General features: G+C 39.9%; 1 protein-coding gene and 1 pseudogene across 6 annotated transcripts in view; one reads left to right on the top strand and one right to left on the bottom strand.

Moving 5' to 3' along the window:
* The window catches only part of Epb41l5 (erythrocyte membrane protein band 4.1 like 5), a 92,141-nt gene that overhangs the window by 46,188 nt on the left and 26,869 nt on the right, over positions 1 to 19,084 (top strand). For 5 of the 6 annotated variants that reach the window (XM_055601637.1, XM_055601621.1, XM_055601613.1 and 2 more), the window contains exon 17: positions 3,021 to 3,976. The exons of the other annotated variant lie outside the window; for it this stretch is intronic. In XM_055601637.1, the coding sequence (XP_055457612.1) occupies positions 3,021 to 3,201 (181 nt within the window). In that variant the 3' untranslated portion in view covers positions 3,202 to 3,976. Of the gene's footprint in view, positions 1 to 3,020; positions 3,977 to 19,084 lie in introns of those variants that run through there. 6 annotated transcript variants of the gene reach the window in all.
* Positions 6,011 to 15,178, bottom strand: LOC129674892 (60S ribosomal protein L37-like; annotated as a pseudogene).

Below are 19,084 nucleotides of genomic sequence, written 5' to 3'. Positions count from 1 at the left end.
ATCTTAAGGCACCTTGAATATGATTTAAAACAAATTATTCATATTTGTGAGCTGAAAGGAGCATTTGGAGAGATGGTGAACATAAGGTGTGTGCATGAAGCGGGGAGGACAGCTGTCTAACAGCAGAACATGAGACAGCTGCCTTTGATTTCATTGCTATAGTCTGGGAGTAGCTGACTAAAGTCTTAAAATAATTCCAGTTTGAGGAACTGGAGAAAAAATCCAGTGAGAGTAAAGATATAAACAGTAAACACACAAATATGGATACTTTGTGGCTTATTGGATTTAATCAGTTGGGTTCTTGCTTTCCTAGAAAGCTGTGTGGCTTGGGAAGGGGTTCCTTGGAAATTTTGGGGCTGAGTAGTCTTACCAGATATATCATCTGTTCAGGCTTTATGTCTGTTTATGAAATTCACTTGGATGATTCGTGGGATTTTTCTCTTTTTCTCTTCCTCTTAGTTTGTTAATACTTGAAATCTAACAAGTTTCTGTGGTGTTCTCAAGGTTTGGGTCAGTTTTTTTGTGCATCCAGTTCTTCCTTCATGGTGGTGGGTCAGCAGTGGTGGGTGATCATTTCTGGTCTGTGCTTTGTACTCTTTCCACAGTATTGTTGGCTTAACTAACTACAGGATGCTTTGCTTGAGGCGGTTGGGTATATTTTATTTCAGTTCCAGATAACTTGCACTTAAGATCAAAGAAAAGTTCCATCCTTGTTTTGTCCTTTTTAAAAATTTCCTTCCCTTTTTTGTCCTTTTGGGAATATGGCACAGGGTACTTATGATGTATGTTCATATACACCTACCAAAAGAATACCAAAGAGGCCTACAAATGTCAAGTTTTAGTCTTTATTTAAAGACATGAGAAGTTTCAATTTCTTGCTGAAGATAACAGTCCCAGTAAGCATTTATGCCCCATCTCCATAATGTGCCATTGAGGCCGATTGTCACACAAAAATAGTGACAAGACTTCAGCTGTGAAAAAGCCTGTCTTAGTGTATGCATGTCTGAGAATCTGATTAGTAAACATCCTGTGTTATGCTGCTGTCTTTATTCCATTTTAATGAGTACATGTTTAAATCTGTTTAATTTGATTCTCTAGGCACTATCAGTTTTCTTGATATAGCCTTTAGAGAGAATATTGAATTTGAGTTTCAAGAAAAATGAAATATCTTGGAGCTGTGTGTCCTTTCCCTTTAGACGGTTGTGCAGAGACCTCCTTTGCTGAAATGGAGTAGAGATGACCCTAAAAACCTGATGAGCCTCAGAGTACGTCAGCAGGGCATGGAACTGAACCTATGGCTGACATGTCTTAGAGCTGTTAATTCTCTAGCCTTTAATGTGCATTCTGCTCTCATTCTTTGTTTCTGCATGCTTAGATTTCAGAGAATATAAAACAGTCCTCCTGTAGAAAGTGTTAATAAAATTTAGAAACCAATTACTGGATTGAGCAGCACAGAGTCTGAAACATCTTATTTCTGGCAGATAATTTGGAGCCAATTTAATTTAAACTTGTTTCCTGTTCAAGTCTTTATCTTTTTTTTTTTTTTCCTGGCATCCTAAATGAAGCCATTAACTAGGTGAATGATGTGATATGTCAGTAACTTAGAATTTGTACTTCATATCACTTTATTCATAATTTTCTTACTAAAAGAAGCCAGATGACAGTGCTTGAGAGGCTGAGCCCAGAGGATCCACTGAGTCCTGGAACTTGAGTCCAGCCTGAGCAACAAGGAAGGCCTTATCTTAAAACAGAATAAAGCATGCCTGTAATCTAGTACTTGGGGAGAAGGCGCAAAGGGGTTGTGATTCCAGGCAAAGACAGAAAGAAATAGAAAGTCCTACATCTGTAAACCAGAACATAAGCCTAATTTAATTTCTAAATTTTTAGAGATTCTAAATCAAGGGATGAATTTTGCTTGTTAGGTCTGATAAGTTAGTTGAATTTCAATGGAAATGAAATAAGGCAAACAACATACATTTCATGTATGTTTTGAAAAATCCTTTGCAGTTTCCCTGAGGAAAAAAAAATGAAAAATTAATATTTTTTTGAGTTTGAAAAAGAATAATTTTTTTATCTAGATTTTAGATGTTTTTTGAATTTGAATGATCTTTCTGGTTATGTGACATATGTGCTGCCCTCGTTGTCAGATCACAAAAGTGTAGTTTTTGAGCCATGCAGATGTTCTCTTTCTCCGGAGGACTCTTGCCACTCCACCCAGAACTGCATGTGTGCATGTCTGTGCATGTCTGCCTTCTAGTTCTCCTGTGCCTGGGCCACTTCTTGTGCTGTGTCCACCCGTTGCATCTCAGTTTGTGCTCCTGTGGACTTTGATTGAAGAAGGTACAGTGATTATTCTTAATTTAGTATAAGGTGATGTCTGATTATTGCTTAATTTTGAGCACTGGTATAAACTTGCTTGATGTCTGTGGGCAGTTTTGTTTGTTTGTTTGTTTTTGTTGTTGTTTTTGATGCTTCTGACTCTTGTTTTCTGGGTTTACACTTTTTAAAAGTTGTGTAATATTGGAGATCATTTTTATAATTCTTCTTTTTTCATATATGTTTTTTTTTTTTTTTTTGGTTGGTTGGTTGGTTGATTTTTTTGTCCTTTAGTAGAATTCTTTCAAATATCTGAATAAAGCTCTACTTAGAATTTTTGGGTTTTTTTTTATCTATTTGTTTGTTTTTTGGGTTTTTTTTTTTTTTCTACTCGAATTCCAGACATTTCTACGTTAGAGTTCCCCAGAAACATCAGGAATAGATAACAGAGTGTTTTACCTTCTGTGACTTTCCTTCATTAATTAATTCACTTATCTCTTCTGTTTACATGTGTTTCCATATTGGTGTTTTCCATTGCATGTGCCGTGTAACTTTGTGGATCCCCCTCTGCTGTTCTTGAATGTTGTCATTGCATGGTACCTGCTCACTGGTGGTGCATGCTGCTCACATTGCCTTTCTCCTTTTCACATCCATGTTCTCTGTTCCTCTTGACTAACTGTACTCCCCACTCCTCAACCATCTAGGCTCTCTGCTACCAGTGACCGCTGTCAACGTGGTGGAAACCAGTGGAACACAAGGGCCTTGCCCCCAGCCCAGACTGCACATAGAAACTACACTGACTTTGTACATGAGCACAATGTGAAGAATGCAGGAGCCCTTCATGATCCTTTTGTTTCTGGCTGTGCAGCCATGACTGAGATATGAGTTGTTACACCTTTTAGGCCGTGGACCTCTGTCATCCAGGTTAATGATGTATTTTGTGGCATTTGTAATGATTGATCCTATTAGGAGTATTGGAGAGAATTACGTCATACTGAGTCACTAGTTACACACTCTGTAATTGACTTCACAGAATGAAGAGGATCTGGAGAAGCTGTAAGCTGTCACTGATGATGGCCTATGGTGCTGTGTTGAAAGGCTGTGCATACCACTATGGCCTTGGAAAGGGTTTTCATACTTTCAGCCTTTAACACATCACTTAGAACATCTCTCAGGAGGTTCGTGTTTATGACAAACTTGTCAGTTGTCATCCACATGCCATCTAATAAGTAGACTGAGTTTTAAAGAACAAGACACAAAACGTACACTCAAAGGAACCATGTTTAGTCATGCTGTATCAGCCTTTTGTGATGCTGTGGTAATACTGTTCTCATTTACTACTTTCTAAATGACCAACCTGTGCCTTAATTTTGGCTAAGTACCTGCAGTTTAATAAAAATTTACATACTTTGCTTTTTTAATAAACATTTTGTTACGACAGGTATAGAAATTGCAATAAAATGATTTTGTTCTTGGATGGTTAACTGATAGCTAATTGAATGGTTATATTACTACCAGGAGGTTATACCAAATGCAAGATGGGAAGCTTTCTTAGCTCATTACTCTTTTCTTATTGAGAATCCTTGATAATCACCCAGGTTTTAACACCCTATAATCTGACCTATACAACCTTTGAAATAAAATTCTGAAGTCAAAATGATACCATTTTGAGATGGATTGCCTGTATTTTATACTGTTAGTCCCTTTTGAACTTCACAATGTAGTTAACTCATGCTCTTTGGCTTAATTTATGGAGGCAGATCAGCTGGGAAAGCATATGACGGTGGAAACACTACTGAGGAGAAGCAATATGTCCTTTTTACATTTATTTTAAATTTTAGAAAAATTTCTAAGCTGTGTAAGGAGATGTATAAAGGTTTATATTTATAACTGCTGCTGTTTTGAAATAATGAAGCTTTATAAATTATGAATTATGTATCACTTAACCAGTCCTGCTTACCTCAGAGGTCGGCTTCATCCTACAGGTGCTCTCTGCTGGCCAATGAAGCAGACTTGGAACATGGAGTCTGTAGACAAGTCTTGATTTCTTTTGGTTTTTTGTTTTTATGAGGGGATTATTGCCTTAACTTACTATAGATGGATGTGGGATGGATATTCAAAATACTAACATTCTGGATAAGAGAATAAGTGTATCTTAAGTGGCCTGACCTTTAAGATAGCCACCATCTACTCTAAAATGGCACTAACGTATGACCCTCTGAAGAATTGGGTTTTGTTTTTTTGTTTTTGTTTTTGTTTTTTTTTTTAATATTTATTTATTTTATTGTGTATACAATGTTTTGCCTGCATGTACACCTGAATGCCAGAAGAGGGCACCAGGTTTCATTATGGATGGTTATGAGCCACCATTTGGTAGCTGGGAATTGAACTCAGGACTTCTGTGAGAGCAAGCAGTGCTCTTTTCCTCTGAGCCATCTCTCCAGCCCAGGTTTTGTTTTTTTATAGCTCAAATTATAATTACTAAGTATGCTCTATGGTGCTTTTTATTTCTAAGACATGTTTATTTTATGTGAATGGATATTTGCATATCTGTCTCTTTATCTGTACCCTACTAGTGTGTTGCCTCTAGAGGCCAGAAGAGGATATTGGATCCCCGGAAACTGTAGTTGTGGATGATTGTTGGCTGACATGTGGGTGCAGGGAATTCAACCTGGGTCCTCTGGAAGAGCAACCAGTACTATAATGCTGAACCATCATTCCAGCCTTTTTTTTTTTTTTTTCCTTAAAAGTATTTAGATCATAACGTTTTAAACACAGAAACTCTGCTTTGTGCCATGAAGATTGAGTGGTTATGAATATAATTAAAGGCACAAGTGTGGAGGGCTTGTAACCAAACAGTGGTATCTTCAGTTTATATTGGAAGTGGTAATTTTAGGGTTTGAGGTAACTAATGATTCCTTCAGAATCACATCATGACTTTTTCTAAAGGAGAAAACTGGGCTTTAGGTTAGAGACAGCGAAGGACAGAGAGCAGTAGACTCATATCTCATAAATGTCCTTTGTGCTTTAGGATCTCATATCCATAAGTTGAGCAACTCTGTGTAAAATCTTAAACCTCCAGATAGCTGATATAACAGTTTCACACTGGCCTCACATTGTACAGGTTGCACTTAAAGGTAACAGCAAGCAGACCAAAATATTCCATCTAGTTAACCATTGGGCCATGCATATGAAAAACATACATGATTCAGGTTTCATCCCATAAATACGTTATCTTTGTGTGTATATGCACGGAAATATTTGAAAGTCTAAACTGAAATGGAAAACATCTCTGGTTCCAAATATTATAGATAAGGGTTACCTAGTCTGTATTGTAAACATTTGCTCTTGTGACTGGTAGTCTCAAGATGGCAGTACATGTTCTGGAGCAGTGAGGAGTTTACAGGTAGTTCAGCCTAAGTAAATAAATTGTCTCTGATATGTTTCTGCTCTGATCTTACTTTGTCCATTGGTCAAAGTCCTAGACTTGAAGGTACAGAGTGAGATTACTCAGTAGGTAAAACCACTTCTCACTAAGCCTGATGACCTGAGTTCGATCCCAGGAATGCACGTTAGATAGAGAGAAGGGACTACCCCAAGTTACCCTCTGACATCTGTGTGCGCACATACAAATAAAAGTAATTTTTTTGAGTTTTTAAAACCAGAGCATTTATTTTATGACTGACAGAAATCCTCAAGATAAACCGAATGCCGCAACAGCTGCCCTCTTCTTCGGTTTAGGTGGTGTTCTTTCACGGAATCCATGTCTGAGTCTACAATAGACAATTTCTAGGTGCCTCATCCACCTAGTCCTGGTAGTGATTCATCTGTTAGCCTTGGCACTCCAGTTATACTTCTTTTGCGCTTGACAGGGTAGCCAGGTTTGCTACAGGTCAACTGCTGACGGTGGTAGGCCTTAGAGCCCCAGTGGTGGCACAACACACGCATCTTACTGTGACGCTTTCCAAAGGATGACACTCCTTTTCATCCAGGAGTTTGAACCCAACCTTAGCAACATAGGGAGACCCCTGTCTCAGTGAAAAATAATCTAGACTGGAGAAATACTTTTTCATGAACACCATACTGCGGCACTGTCCTTTGATTAAAAGGGTTCCTCAGCAGAGACCTTCATGCTCATGTGCTGAGTAGTATTTTGGCTAGTTTTGTTAATATAATTGTAACATTTTACTTATGTTGGTTGTGTTCTGTTGTGTTTTATAGGCAGGATGGTTGAGAGACAGTGGTCTCCAAAAATGAGCTCTGGTGATCATTCTTTTTATAGCTAAAACCATTTCTGATGACCAGGCAGTGGTGGCATACACTTTTAATCTCAGCTGGATCTCTTTCAAAGCCAGCTTAGTCCACAAAGTTCCAGGAAAGCAGAAGTACACAGAGAAAGCCTGCCTCAAAAAACAAAAACAAAACAAAATTCTGCTGGACGTGTGGTTAATGCAAAGAAGAGGATAAGGCAGGAAAATTGCCATGAGTATTAGACCCTCTGAGAAACAAAATTCATACGTTTTTTTTTTTAACCTGTCTTTATGATCTATTTTTTTTGATCTTGAAATGGTAATCAAATACACATTTTAAATGAAGTTATGAAAGAAAACTATTTTGTCTCATGTGCCTCTGCCTGTTTTTTTTCTTTTCTTTTGTTTTCATTTATGAAATGCTGGTTTACTGTAGAAGAAATTTAAAAATAACCAGTTAAATTTTTTTCCGCATGCTGCCCATTGCAACCAGAAAGCATTAAATGCTTTACATCATGAAGAAGACCACAGGAAAGAGCACAGAGAGGATGGATTCTCGGGTCTTTTGTAGTCCGCACACAGAGTCCTGTCAGGCACCAGGACTGTTAGGCATTGAGGGTACTTTAATATGCTTGTTTTTACAGACTCTAATAGGCAGTTTAATACTGTATTAGCTTAATTTACATAGTGAATTGAAAATTTCTGCACATGCCTGTAATCCCAGTACTTAGAGGCAGGAGCTAAAGCATAAGGCTTAGTTACATAGCAAGTTCCAGGCCAGACAAAATAAAACAAGTAAAAACACTTTTTGTAGGAAAATGACCTACAGACAATGTACCCCAGCGTGCACACATACAGTAAAGTGTTAGGCCAGCCACAAAACTCGTGAGTGGGCATTGGTAATTGGTAACATTGCCTGGGATGCAGACGTTACTATGTAAAATATCAGGATATGAAAGCATAACACATATAGAACATACATGGTATAAAAATATTGTAAGTGAAGGACAGTGAGACAGCTTTTTTATTTTTTATAGTAATTACAGTGTATTCACTTTGTATCCCAGCTTTAGCTCCCTCCCTCAGCCCCTCCCAATTACCCCTTCCTCCCTCATCTCCCATACCCCTCTCCAAGTCCACTGATAGGGAAGGTCTTCCTTTTCTTCCTTCTGATCCTAGTCTATCAGGTCTCATCAGGAGTGGCTGCATTGTCCTCTGTGGCCTGGTAAGGCTGCTCCCCCTCAGGGGGAGGTGATCAAAGAGCCAGCCCCTGTTCCTGTTACTAGGGAACCCACTTGGACACTGAGCTACCATGGGTTACATCTGTGCAGGGGTTCTAGGTTATCTCCATGCATGGTCCTTGATTGGCATGTCAGTCTCATTCTAAGACCCCTGCTTGTAAAAATACAGTTAATTTATATGCCCTCCCTTGCCGAGGACCGGCCCCTTCGGGTGCCCCGCGTCCTCGGGGAGAATCAGAGAATTCAGATATCAGGAAGGCACAGATAGGCAAAGTGACAGAGACCACACCACGTAATGTTGATTTGGATCTTCTGCGCTTTACTGAAGTCAAGCCAACACTTTTATAGTAATCTTACAAAGAAGCACCTTAAAGTTGACATGTCCCCCAGAACATTACAAAGTTTATATTTTAACTGAAAGAGTAACCTGGTAGAAGCAGTGTCTACAAAAAATCTTGGCCTAACAGCCTCTTAAGCAGAGCAAACATAGAAGTAGTGACTTGTTTGCCAGTTTAGCTAGTAGAGGGCCAGGGGCTTGTTAAGCTTGTGGTCTGTGTACGTAGTTTATTGTTAGTTAATTAGTGGGTTGTTAATAATCCTCCGAACTAGGTCAGCTAAAGATTTACAACCCCCCTCAGGTAAGCACTGAGGGGAATTTTTTCTGTTTGGCTTGCTAAGGATTTACAATCTTTGCTTAAGATACTTGAGCTAGCCTGTCCGTAAAACTTATAGTATAATACAAAACTTTTTGACCTCCTATGTTTGCCTATCTTCTTTCTGCCTCATCATAAATACCTGTGTTAGGTAATGGTTTTGTAGTAGCTTTACTGCAGTGGGAATATCCAGAGCATTTATCCTAACAGATCCTGATGAAACATTTTCTTTAGAAAGCCCTAAAACTCTTGTCCTTTTACTACCTACAATATTTGGTTTTTCCACAAGCAATTCCTGATGCTGAATCTGATTTATTACCTCCTCTAAAATTTTATTTTCCTTCTACTCTTATTTGCTAAAGCTTTTAGTGATCTATTAGAAATGTTTCCTTAAATAGTTAATTGTACTGTTTCAAGAATCATAGAGAAACAGCAAAACAGGAGCTCATCAATTCCAGTCTTGTAACCAAATAAGCATGGGACTTAAAATATGTCTTTTGGCTTAGATGGCCATGTTAGGGTTTTTGCTAGGGACTTCCAGGAAGCTGATTCCCGTAGGAAACGTGTCTTCTCGTCTGTTTGCATAATTTTATGCTTGTATAACATTTTTATGCTATACAAACGGTTCTGGAGTTAGTGTAGCACTCCTTCCATGCTAGGGATTGAACCTAGAGCCTTGCAGATGGTAAGTGCTCCATCACTTAGCCACATCCGTAGCTTATTTATTTTTTTGCTTTACTACATAAGTAGGTATTTAGTAGCTATTTGATTGATGTGGTAATGATTTTGATTTGTTAATGTTGCTACATTACTTTTGTATGTCCCTAAATGAATAATTTAATCTTTCTACTTTGCCAAATCAGTAGCTGGGGGAGGTTGAGAGGAGAGTCCTGATTCTTGACTTTGAAGAGAAAGAAGAGTACTTGCTGTGGAGGAGGCTGGCTTCCCAGGCTCATGACTCATCCTTCAGCTTTGGTTTTGTTCCTGCCCCCTTTGTATTCATAAATGTGAACTGAAGAGGTTGGGAAATGGTCGTTCTGTATTATCTAGCACTGATGGAGAAGCACAGATGGTGGCATTCTGACCTTGAAATCAGCAAGCTGTTCTTTCCAACCTTGATTCCCAGTGCTTTTCGATTTGTTAGACATTAGGTTTGAAAATAATACCACATTGCATAAATTTATTTTATTCTTGATATTAGAGCTTATATGAATTTGCAAAAATGTTGGTGCCAGTAACTCTTAGTGTCTCTCTACATTATAATTTTATTTATTATTGTGTGTGCATTCCACAGCATGAAGCAGTCAGGATACGTTGTACGTCATTTCTCTCCTACTTTTATGTGATTCCTAGAATTGAACTCGGGTAATCAGGCTTGCAAGGGAAGTTCCTTCTCATGCTGAGCCATTTTGCCAGTCCTTCTTACATTTTACTATAAATTATACCACAGACATTATGTCTTCTTTCCAGAATTGTTATAAGTACTCACATGTAAAATGCTTTGACATAAGGACTCAAACATTAATCTTTAAAACAGAATTTATAACACATGTTTGGCTGGGTGGCGGTGGCGCACACCTTTGATCCCGTACTTGGAAGGCAGAGACAGGCGATCTCTGTGAGTTCGAGGCCAACCTGGTCTACAGAGCAAGCCAAGGCTAAACAGAGAAACCCTGTCTCGGGGGGTTGGGGAAGAGAATGTTCTCTTAAAGGAATTTTTCTCGTGGTTTGTCATTTGCTTGCTAATTAATTTCCACTGGTTGTGTTACTCCTCAAGTGGGGTAGTAAACGTCTACCTCTCCTTTAAAGATAGGCTCAACAGCTGTAGTTCTCTCTTCATTGCTGTTGAAAGAAAAAGCTTTGGTTTGGTTTTAGCTCCTTTTAATAAAAATGTGAATGTATCAATTTGTGGTTAGGATTTGCAACAAATTGCATATTCTTTAATAATATCTTTTTATAGATGCCTAATCAATGTTATATAAGGGTTAAGAGTAAGAAGGGGATTGATAGCCTGCCTCATCCTGTGGCGTTACTGTGGTTGCATTGAGAGAGATTAAGCAATACACCCAGAGCATAATGTGTCACTCAGAAATGGGCCATTTTTATGTAACAGATATCTGCTTGTAGTTCAGCCATTGAGCTTCAGGGCTTCACATTTAATTGTAAACTCTAGGAGTTTGAAGATCTAGGTTTAACAGATTGCCTTAATCTTTTCTGGGGGTACCATTAGCAGTACTCTGGGGAGTCTTTGGAAAGACCTGAGAAGATTTGGATAATTATGAGTATCCAGGTTATCAATTAAATTTCACGATCCTGTTGGAACAGTAACATGAAGATACAGTGATGCATGGCCTTAGTGATCCCAGCACCCAGGAGATAGAAGCAGGAAAACCTAGAGTTCCAGGTCATCATCCTCCTGCTACCTACTGAGTGAGTTCAAGGCTAATCTGAGATACATGAGACCCTACCTCAAAAAACAAAACAAAATTAAAAAAAAAAACAAAAAAACAAGTAATTGAGTGAATTGGAAAGGTGGTGACTCTTGACCCAGAGAGAATGAATTGACTGAGGAGGTCTATGGAATTCATTTTGTTTCCTTTTAATTGTTTTGTTTTCTTTGTTTTTTTTTTCTGTTTGTTTGTTTTGTTTTTGTTTGTTTTTGAGACAGGGTTTCGCTGAATATCCCTGGCTGTCCTATATTCACTTTGTAGACCAGGCCTGGAACTCACAGAAATCCACCTGCCTGTGCCTCCCAAGTTCCCAAGTGCTGGAATTAGAGGTGTGCACCACCACCGGCTGGCTTCATTGTAAATGAAAGGTTTTTGGAAATTTGTGTGTGTGAGGTGGGGGTCTCTTTATAGTCTTGGCTGTCCTGGAACACACTGTTGAGTAATAGTTCTCAACCTTTGGGGTCTCATATCAGATATTTATATTACCATTCATAACAGAAGCAAAATCACAGTTACAAAGTAGCAATGAAATAATTTTATGGTTGGGGTCACCACAACATGAGGACCTGTTAAAGGGTTGCTGCATTACAAAGACTGAGAACTAGTGATGTGTACAGCAAGCTGGCTTCAAACTCTCAGACATCTGCCTGCCTCTACCAACCAAGTGTTGAGATTAAAGGCATGTAACAGCAGCCATTGATAACTTTTTAAAAAATATTCTTGTGTGCAGGTGTAGACACAAGAAATACATTCCGTAACACACATATGGAGGTCAGGACAGCTCTTGGGAGTTGGTTCTCTCCTTATACCTTTGTATAAGTTTGGTCTTTAGATATCAAACTTGGGTCGTCAGGCTTGCAAGGCAAGTGCTTTACCTTTTGAGCCATCTCTGTCCTTACTTAAAGATCAGCCAGAATGCCTCTGATTCTCCCTTCTTTATGCATACTCACTTTTTTCCTCTGTTCACATCTGGTTAAATCCAACTGTGCCTCTAGATCAGTGGTTCTTAGGGGTCTCTTGTCAAATATCCTGCATGTTAGCTATTTACATTATGATTCATAGCAGTGGCAAAATTACAGTTAGGAAGTAACAACAAAAGTAATTTTGTGGTTGGGGGTCACCACAGCATGAAGAACTGCATGTATCTGTGCCTGAGCATCTCTGCTTTGCTTTCCCGTCAGTGCGGTGGTGAACCATCTGTACTGCATTTTGGAGCATCATGTTAACCATTCGACTTTCTCTTCTATATTATCAGATTCTTCTCAGCTGGCATATTCTCATCAGCACAAAAAAAATCTCTGTGGTAGATCACTGAAAAACCCTCTCTTGAATTTAACTCTTGTCTATTGCAGTGGTTCTCACCCTGTGGGTTGTGGCCCCTTTGGGGTTGAACGACCGTTTCAAGCGTTGCTTAAGAGCATCTGTATCAGATATTTACATTATGATTCCTAACAGTAGCAAAACTACAGTTAGGAAGTAGCAACAAAAATAATCGCATAGTTGGGGCTTCCACACATGAGGAACTGTATGAAGGGTGGTGGCACTGGGAAGGCTGAGCACCACTGTCTACTGCCTCATTGCCTCATTCCACTAATAACCAGAACTCCTTGCTTCCGAGAATTGTCTGTGCTCAGTGTATTCTGAGTCTGCTAAGCCCAGCCAGACCAAAGGACTGAATCTGATTTTACAGGTTGCATACTGCGTAAGAGTACAACATTGAGGAAATTTTTGACAGTGGCTTTCCAGTAGATGGCACTGCCTTGATCACCGTGTACAAGAGATAGGAGCCTATCTTTAGGACGTTTGTTAAGTCCATATAGTGGTGTTGTGTAGTCTAGTAATAGTAATATCTCTGCCGAATTGGTTTGGTTGGTTCACAGGTGACCTTCACGTTTCTCTATCCACAATTACTTCACAGTGAGTTTATTAGTGTGCATAGCAATTGCTTTCTTCTCCACGAATGCGTTCTTCACCTAGGGACGCCACTCCTTTGTCTCCTAATCTCCCTAATGTTTTTAGTTCCCTTTGCTACTCCCCCTTCTCTGCCTAACCCCCTGCTGTAGTACCTTTGTATCAACTCACTCTGGGTAATTTCATCTAGTGTTTTGGTATTAAAAGCCATCTATATGGCTAGGGAGATGGTTCAAAGAGTACAGTGCTTGCTGTTCAAACAGGAGAGCCTTAGTTTGGATCCCCAGATCCACCTGAAATACTTCCCTAGGCTTGCTGGCCAGATAACCTAGCCAAAAAGCTAGGCTGCAGGTTATTGAGAGACCCTGTGTTAGAAACTGTAAGGTGAACAGTGACTGGGTAAGATACTGATGTTGATTTCTGGCTTCCACGTGTGCACTCATGCATTCACACATGTCCATATACCACACACAAAATGGAAAGGTCATGTATGTGCTTGCAGTTTCTCATTTACATCGTGAGCTTGAGCTTTATTTTCTGGTGTAGAATTCCTGCCTATTTGACGTTTTTACTTAATTATCTCTTATAATCGTGTCATTTTTTTTTTTTAAGTATTTAGAAGTACTACTAGGCTTACAGAGAGGTTATCAGGATGATGATGAGAGCTCCCACTACCCTCATTTTTGTTTTTCTTAATGCTAAATTCCAGCTGACACTAAATACACTAAAAACCAAAATTAGGCTTGGGGAAATCAGTTGGTAGTATTTGCCTTGCAGGCATGAAGGCAGGAGGCCAATCTCAAGAACCCATGTTTTTTAAAAATCCAGGTGTAGTGGTTTGCAGCTCTAATCCCAGTACTAGAAAAGTGAGGATGAGAAGATTCCTGGTGCTCATTGCCAGCTGGTTGAATTTGTCCACTGACCTCTACAGAAATGTGTACACACATGCACAGAAAACCCCTTAAATTAACATTGCCACTATCTAAGCTGGACAGCATTCAGGTTCCGCTAGCCTTTGCCCAAATGTTCCTGGGTCTAATCCAAGGTCCCATGTTTCTATTAGTTCCCTTGTATCAATGATGCTTTGTGGGGTTTTTTTTATTAATTTATTTTTCATTACAATTTATTCACTTTGTATCCCAACTGTAGCTTCCTGCCTCGTTCCTGCCCAATCCTACCCTCCCTCCCTCTTCTCTTCCCATGCCGTCCCCCTTCCCCCCACTAGAACCCCTGCACAGATGTAGCCCATATCAGGTCAGTGTCCAAGTGGGTTTCATAGTAAGGGGAACAAGGGTTGTCTCTTTGATCACCTCCCCCTGAGGGAGGAGTAGCCTTACCAGGTCACATAGAAAGACAGTGCTTTGTGTTTTTAATGGTACTTGAAAGGCTGCTTGCCAGTACATTACAGGATGTCCCTCCGATGAGCCTTTTGTGGTATTTGTATACAATTAGATTGAAGCTGTGGATTTTAAGGGGAAATGCTAGGCTGATATTGTGGCATCCAGATCTAATAGGTGCCAAATTAAGCAGTTGGTCTCTTGACCTCATTAGTTTTCCTGACTTTACAGATTTTCCTGACTTAATAAGTCACAGTTCTTACTTTCCTATTGTGAATATGCGTTAGTACCCTGGCTAGAGCTTTTGAATCAAACAGTGGAGTGCAGAGGGTTCCTGCAGATTCCATGTGTGCTAACAGTCACCTTTGCTCCTCTTTGTCTCATACTCACTGGGAAATTCTGAGTTCTCCAAAATGTGTTCAGAATTCACCACTTCCACTCTACTGCTGCCAACCTGTTTCAGTTTTCTGTCAGCAGTATTCCTGGTCTTCCAACCATTGTTGTTTTATTATTTGATTTTCCCTTCAGGAGTGACAGCAGCCATAACTTAGATCACACTCCACACTGCTCAAACATTCCATATTATCGCTAGTTGTAACAAGTCCTTACATTAGCAAACATTTCTCCCACTTCTGATTTTTCTGCCATTTCTGACCTTGGTCATTTGCTGCCTCCTCCTGTTACTTCCTGTTTGTACTTCAGTGCTAAACAGCACCCTGACTTTAAGACTCATATAGTTCATTTGGACACCTTAAGTTTTTTTAATATAATTTTTAATCTTTGAAATTTCCTTATGACCCCATTCCTGGATTCCCTCTTCCCATGTTTCTCTTTTTAAAAATGATAACCTACTGTGTTTAGTTGGGTTTGCTTGCATGAGTTTGTGGGGTTATCTACTGGATAATGGGATAATGAGACAATCAGAGGTTGCATCCTGAAGAGAGTGACTGCCTCCCCCAACAGATACTCAGTACCAGTAGCATCACAGCTGAAGGAGAGGATGTGCCCTCTCCCATTCATGGTGGAGTGTTGATTACAGGTGATCCCAACTCCTGTGAGTTCATGACTATCAGCTGTGTGGTGTCAGAAAACAGCATTTTACAGAACCCCTCTCCATCCTCTGGTTCTTACTTTCTCTCTGCCCTTTTCCCACAATGATGCTGAGCCTTTTATGGAATGGAAGTTGTATAGATGTTCTGTTTAAGGCCACACACTCAGCACTGATCCATTATGAATCTCTTAATTTATTTATTTTACAAATCTCTATTCTAACCACTACAAAAAATTAAGTTGTTCTGCCTGAGGTTGAAAGCAACCCTGATCTTTGGGTTTAAATAAGCATGAATGTTTAGACAGCAGTTTGTCCATTTAGCAAACTCACAGTAAGTAGGTTCTTGTCGGGATCTGTGGTAATGTTAGCTATGGACTTCTGATCAGGTTTGCAGTAGCACTCATGAAATTCTTCTATGGAGCAGGGCTCAAATCAGATGAGAAAGAGGTTGGTTATCCCCCAAACATTCATGCCACTGTTGGGCTAGTGGGCATACCTTGCGTAGTGAGTCAGTATTGTAGCTTGCAGGGTCTACACTGGGTAAAACTTGAAATTTTCTCCCCTAGTGGCGGTGGCTGCATAGCACCTCTGGCACTCTGCACGCCAGCCAGCAGAGAGGTCCCGAGGTCAGTGTAGTGTCTTCAACAAACGGGTCTAGTTCTGCTGAACGGCCAAGAGCAATGGCAAAAGCCTATATTGTTTGGAGGTCTCTGGGATCTCCCTGACCAACACTCAGTAGAGAGACATCTCACACCAAGCACCAAGACTTGCGTTTAACAACCCATGTCATCTTCAGTTTCTTATCCGTAATCTCTCCTGACCACTCTGAAATAATTGTATTCACTTTTTTTTAAATCCTCACTTCATCTTATGCAGTATGTTTATGAATTTGCATTTGCTCGTCATGTGAACATGAACTTTGTACATATTCTTTGAATAAATGAATGAATGCCATGCAGAGTATACTCACTCTGTTGTCCTAGAAATTTACAAGCTGGGGACAGGCAGCTTTACTAATTGCTGATACAAATACATGCTGTTAGAAAAGCCAGTTAGAAAATTAAGAGCTTGAAGTTACAAGGCTCTGGAGTCATTGCAGACTGAAATCTATAGTAAGAAAAAAATCATTTCTTACAACTTTGTTTCTCTATCAAAAGAAATTTTAAAGTAGCAAAATACAAGGTGTATATAGTTGAGTAATGAATCTTAGTTATCTAAATGGGTATGATGCTTCTGTACCTGCCATTGTTCTGGAGGTATAGCATAAATATTTACTTCATCAAAACATTTAATTCTTTCAGAGTGCTATATGATATTTAGGTTGGTGAGGAAATTAAAGTGCATAACATGTTATTCATTCAAAAGACACCCCCAAGACTTCTAATTCTGATAGAGAGCCTAAACAGCTTGTGTACCGTTTCATGCCAGCCTTGGTGGGGCCTAGAGTGAAGAGCATTAGAACGCAATAGAAGTTCTGCTTTAGAAAGATGGCTGTAGAAAGACTGGATGATAAAATATGCTGCTTCCATGTTACATATGACAAGTTAACAAGTAGCATAACATAAAAGCAGCACACAAGCCTGACAGCCTGAGTTCCGTTTCTGAAATCCACATAAGCCAGAAATGCACCAGGCATGGTGGCGCATGACTGAAATTTCAGCACTTGGGAGACAGTGGCAGGTGGATCTCTGTGAGTTTGAGGCCAGCCTGGCTTAGAGTGAGTCCAGGACAGCCATGACTACACAGAGAAATCTGTCTCATAAAACAAAAAGCCGGAAGTGCTAGCATCCATTTGTAATCTCAGCACTTCTTCCATGAGATGGAAGGCAGAGAGAGGAGAATCAATCGCTTGAAAACTCTAAGGCGGACTACACAACACAGCAGCAGAAATGGGATACACTCCCTCAACAAGGTGAAAGGGAAGAACTGACTCTTCAGAGTTGTTCTCCCTCCTCCTCCTCCTGTCCTCCACCTCCAACACGCACAGGCACGCGCGCGTACACATACACATACACACGCACACACGCCCGTGCTATCAACCATTTAGAAGACAAAGCTTTGTGGCTTATGCTTGTAGTGAGGGAGAAGTAGTCAAGTATCTGAGTCAAGCCATGTATGTTTGTATATAAACTCCTTTAAAACAAAACAAGAACAAACAGAAAAACTAAACTATCACCAGCTAAGACTTGCCAAGAATGGCATGCTGATTCCTATTTTGAAGGACTTCCCTACTTAGGGAAAATGGGGTAAAAGTGGATTTCCCTTCCTGAATTTCTTGGCCGTGATTCAAGCTCATGAACTTTCACATGCAGATTCTTCAGTGGGTATATTTTAGGGTAAGCTACAGTAGTCTCTCATACCCATGAGGGCAGTTACTACATAGACTCAGAAAATCGAGGAGCTGGAGAAAGGGCTCAGCAGTTAGAGTGAGGATCAGTCTTGCAGAGGACATGAGCTTGGTTCCTAGCACCCAGGTAAGCTGGGGTCACAATTGCCTGTATCTCTAGTTCCAGAGATCTGACACTCTGACCTCAGATGTACATATCCACACAGACATAAATGCACATAATTTAAAGTAATCATAAAAGATGGTAAAAGACAAAAATAAACTTGTTAGATAATAATCACTTCCACATTCTGATTTATTTTTCCTAGTGCTTTCATTTGTTTCAGCATCTTTGATCCATTCTGGATTATGTTCAGTAGTTTCTTGTGTTCCTTTGATCAATCAATATCTTAACCATACCTGTCATTTTTAATCTTTATGTTTTTGTTTTTGTTTTGAAGGTGGAGGGGGGAGTTAAGACAAGTTTTGTCTGTAACCCCGCCTGTCAACTCACTCTGCAGGACCAGGCTGGCTGGCCTCGCAGATCCACCAGCCTCTGCCTCACAAATGCTGGGATTAAAGGCGTGTGCTACCAACCTAAGCAACAGCCCTTGTGTTCTTAAGTAGTATGTTTGTTTGACGGACGGTTTGGTTTGGATTAACCTGATTGTTTCCTCATGATTCAATCCAAGTTACACAGAGCAGTAGATTACTTGGTTATAATGGTTGGTTGGTTTTGGTTTTTTGTATTTTGTTCTCTGTGTAGTCTTGGCTGTCCTGCAGGGGTTGTTTGTTTGTTTAAGATTTTATGTGCATGAGTGTTCTGTTTCCATGTGTGTGCACCACTGTGCATGCCTGGTGCCTGAAGAGTCAGAGTGTCAGATCTAGGACTGGAATTACTGATTAGTGGTTAATGAGCCACCATTTGGGTGCTGGTTTTCCAGATCCTCTGCAAGAGTAGCAAGTGACTTTAACCACTGAGCTGTCTCTCCAGCCCATATATCTATCAAGTTTTATGTTCTCAAGTTTTCAGTGTATGTAATAAACTTACCACATGCGTTTTGTGTTTTTTGTTTTTTGTTTTTAAATATTCTCTCTCCTTAAGAAATATAACCTAGGGCCAGGCGTAGTGGCACATGCCTTTAATCGAAGCACTCTGGGAGGCAGAGGCAGGTAGATTGCTGTGAGTTCAAAGCCAGCAGGGTTTACAAAGGGATTCCAGGATAACCAAGACTGTACAGAGAAACTCTGTCCGGGCGGTGGCATGGGGGGATAGGAATGAATGAAACCTAGGGGCAGCAAGATCACACAAGTAAAAGCACATGCTGCCAAATTCAACAAGCTGAGTTCCGTCCCCAGGATCCAAGCGGTGGGAGGAAGAAACTGATTCCCTCACCGGTTGTTCTCTGGCCTCCACACTTTCTCCTTGGCATACATAAGAAACTAAAAATTAATTTAAAAAGATATTTTTTTTAAATGTAACCTAATGTTAAAACTTAGGTATCATTTGTAATGGTGGCAAATCACGCTAGGCTGAGTATCACCCTAA

The sequence above is a fragment of the Psammomys obesus genome, unplaced genomic scaffold (genome assembly GCF_907164565.1).
Source record: "Psammomys obesus unplaced genomic scaffold, mPsaObe1.curated_primary_1811, whole genome shotgun sequence".
Lineage (NCBI taxonomy): Eukaryota > Metazoa > Chordata > Mammalia > Rodentia > Muridae > Psammomys > Psammomys obesus.
This window is presented reverse-complemented; position numbering and strand designations above follow the sequence as displayed.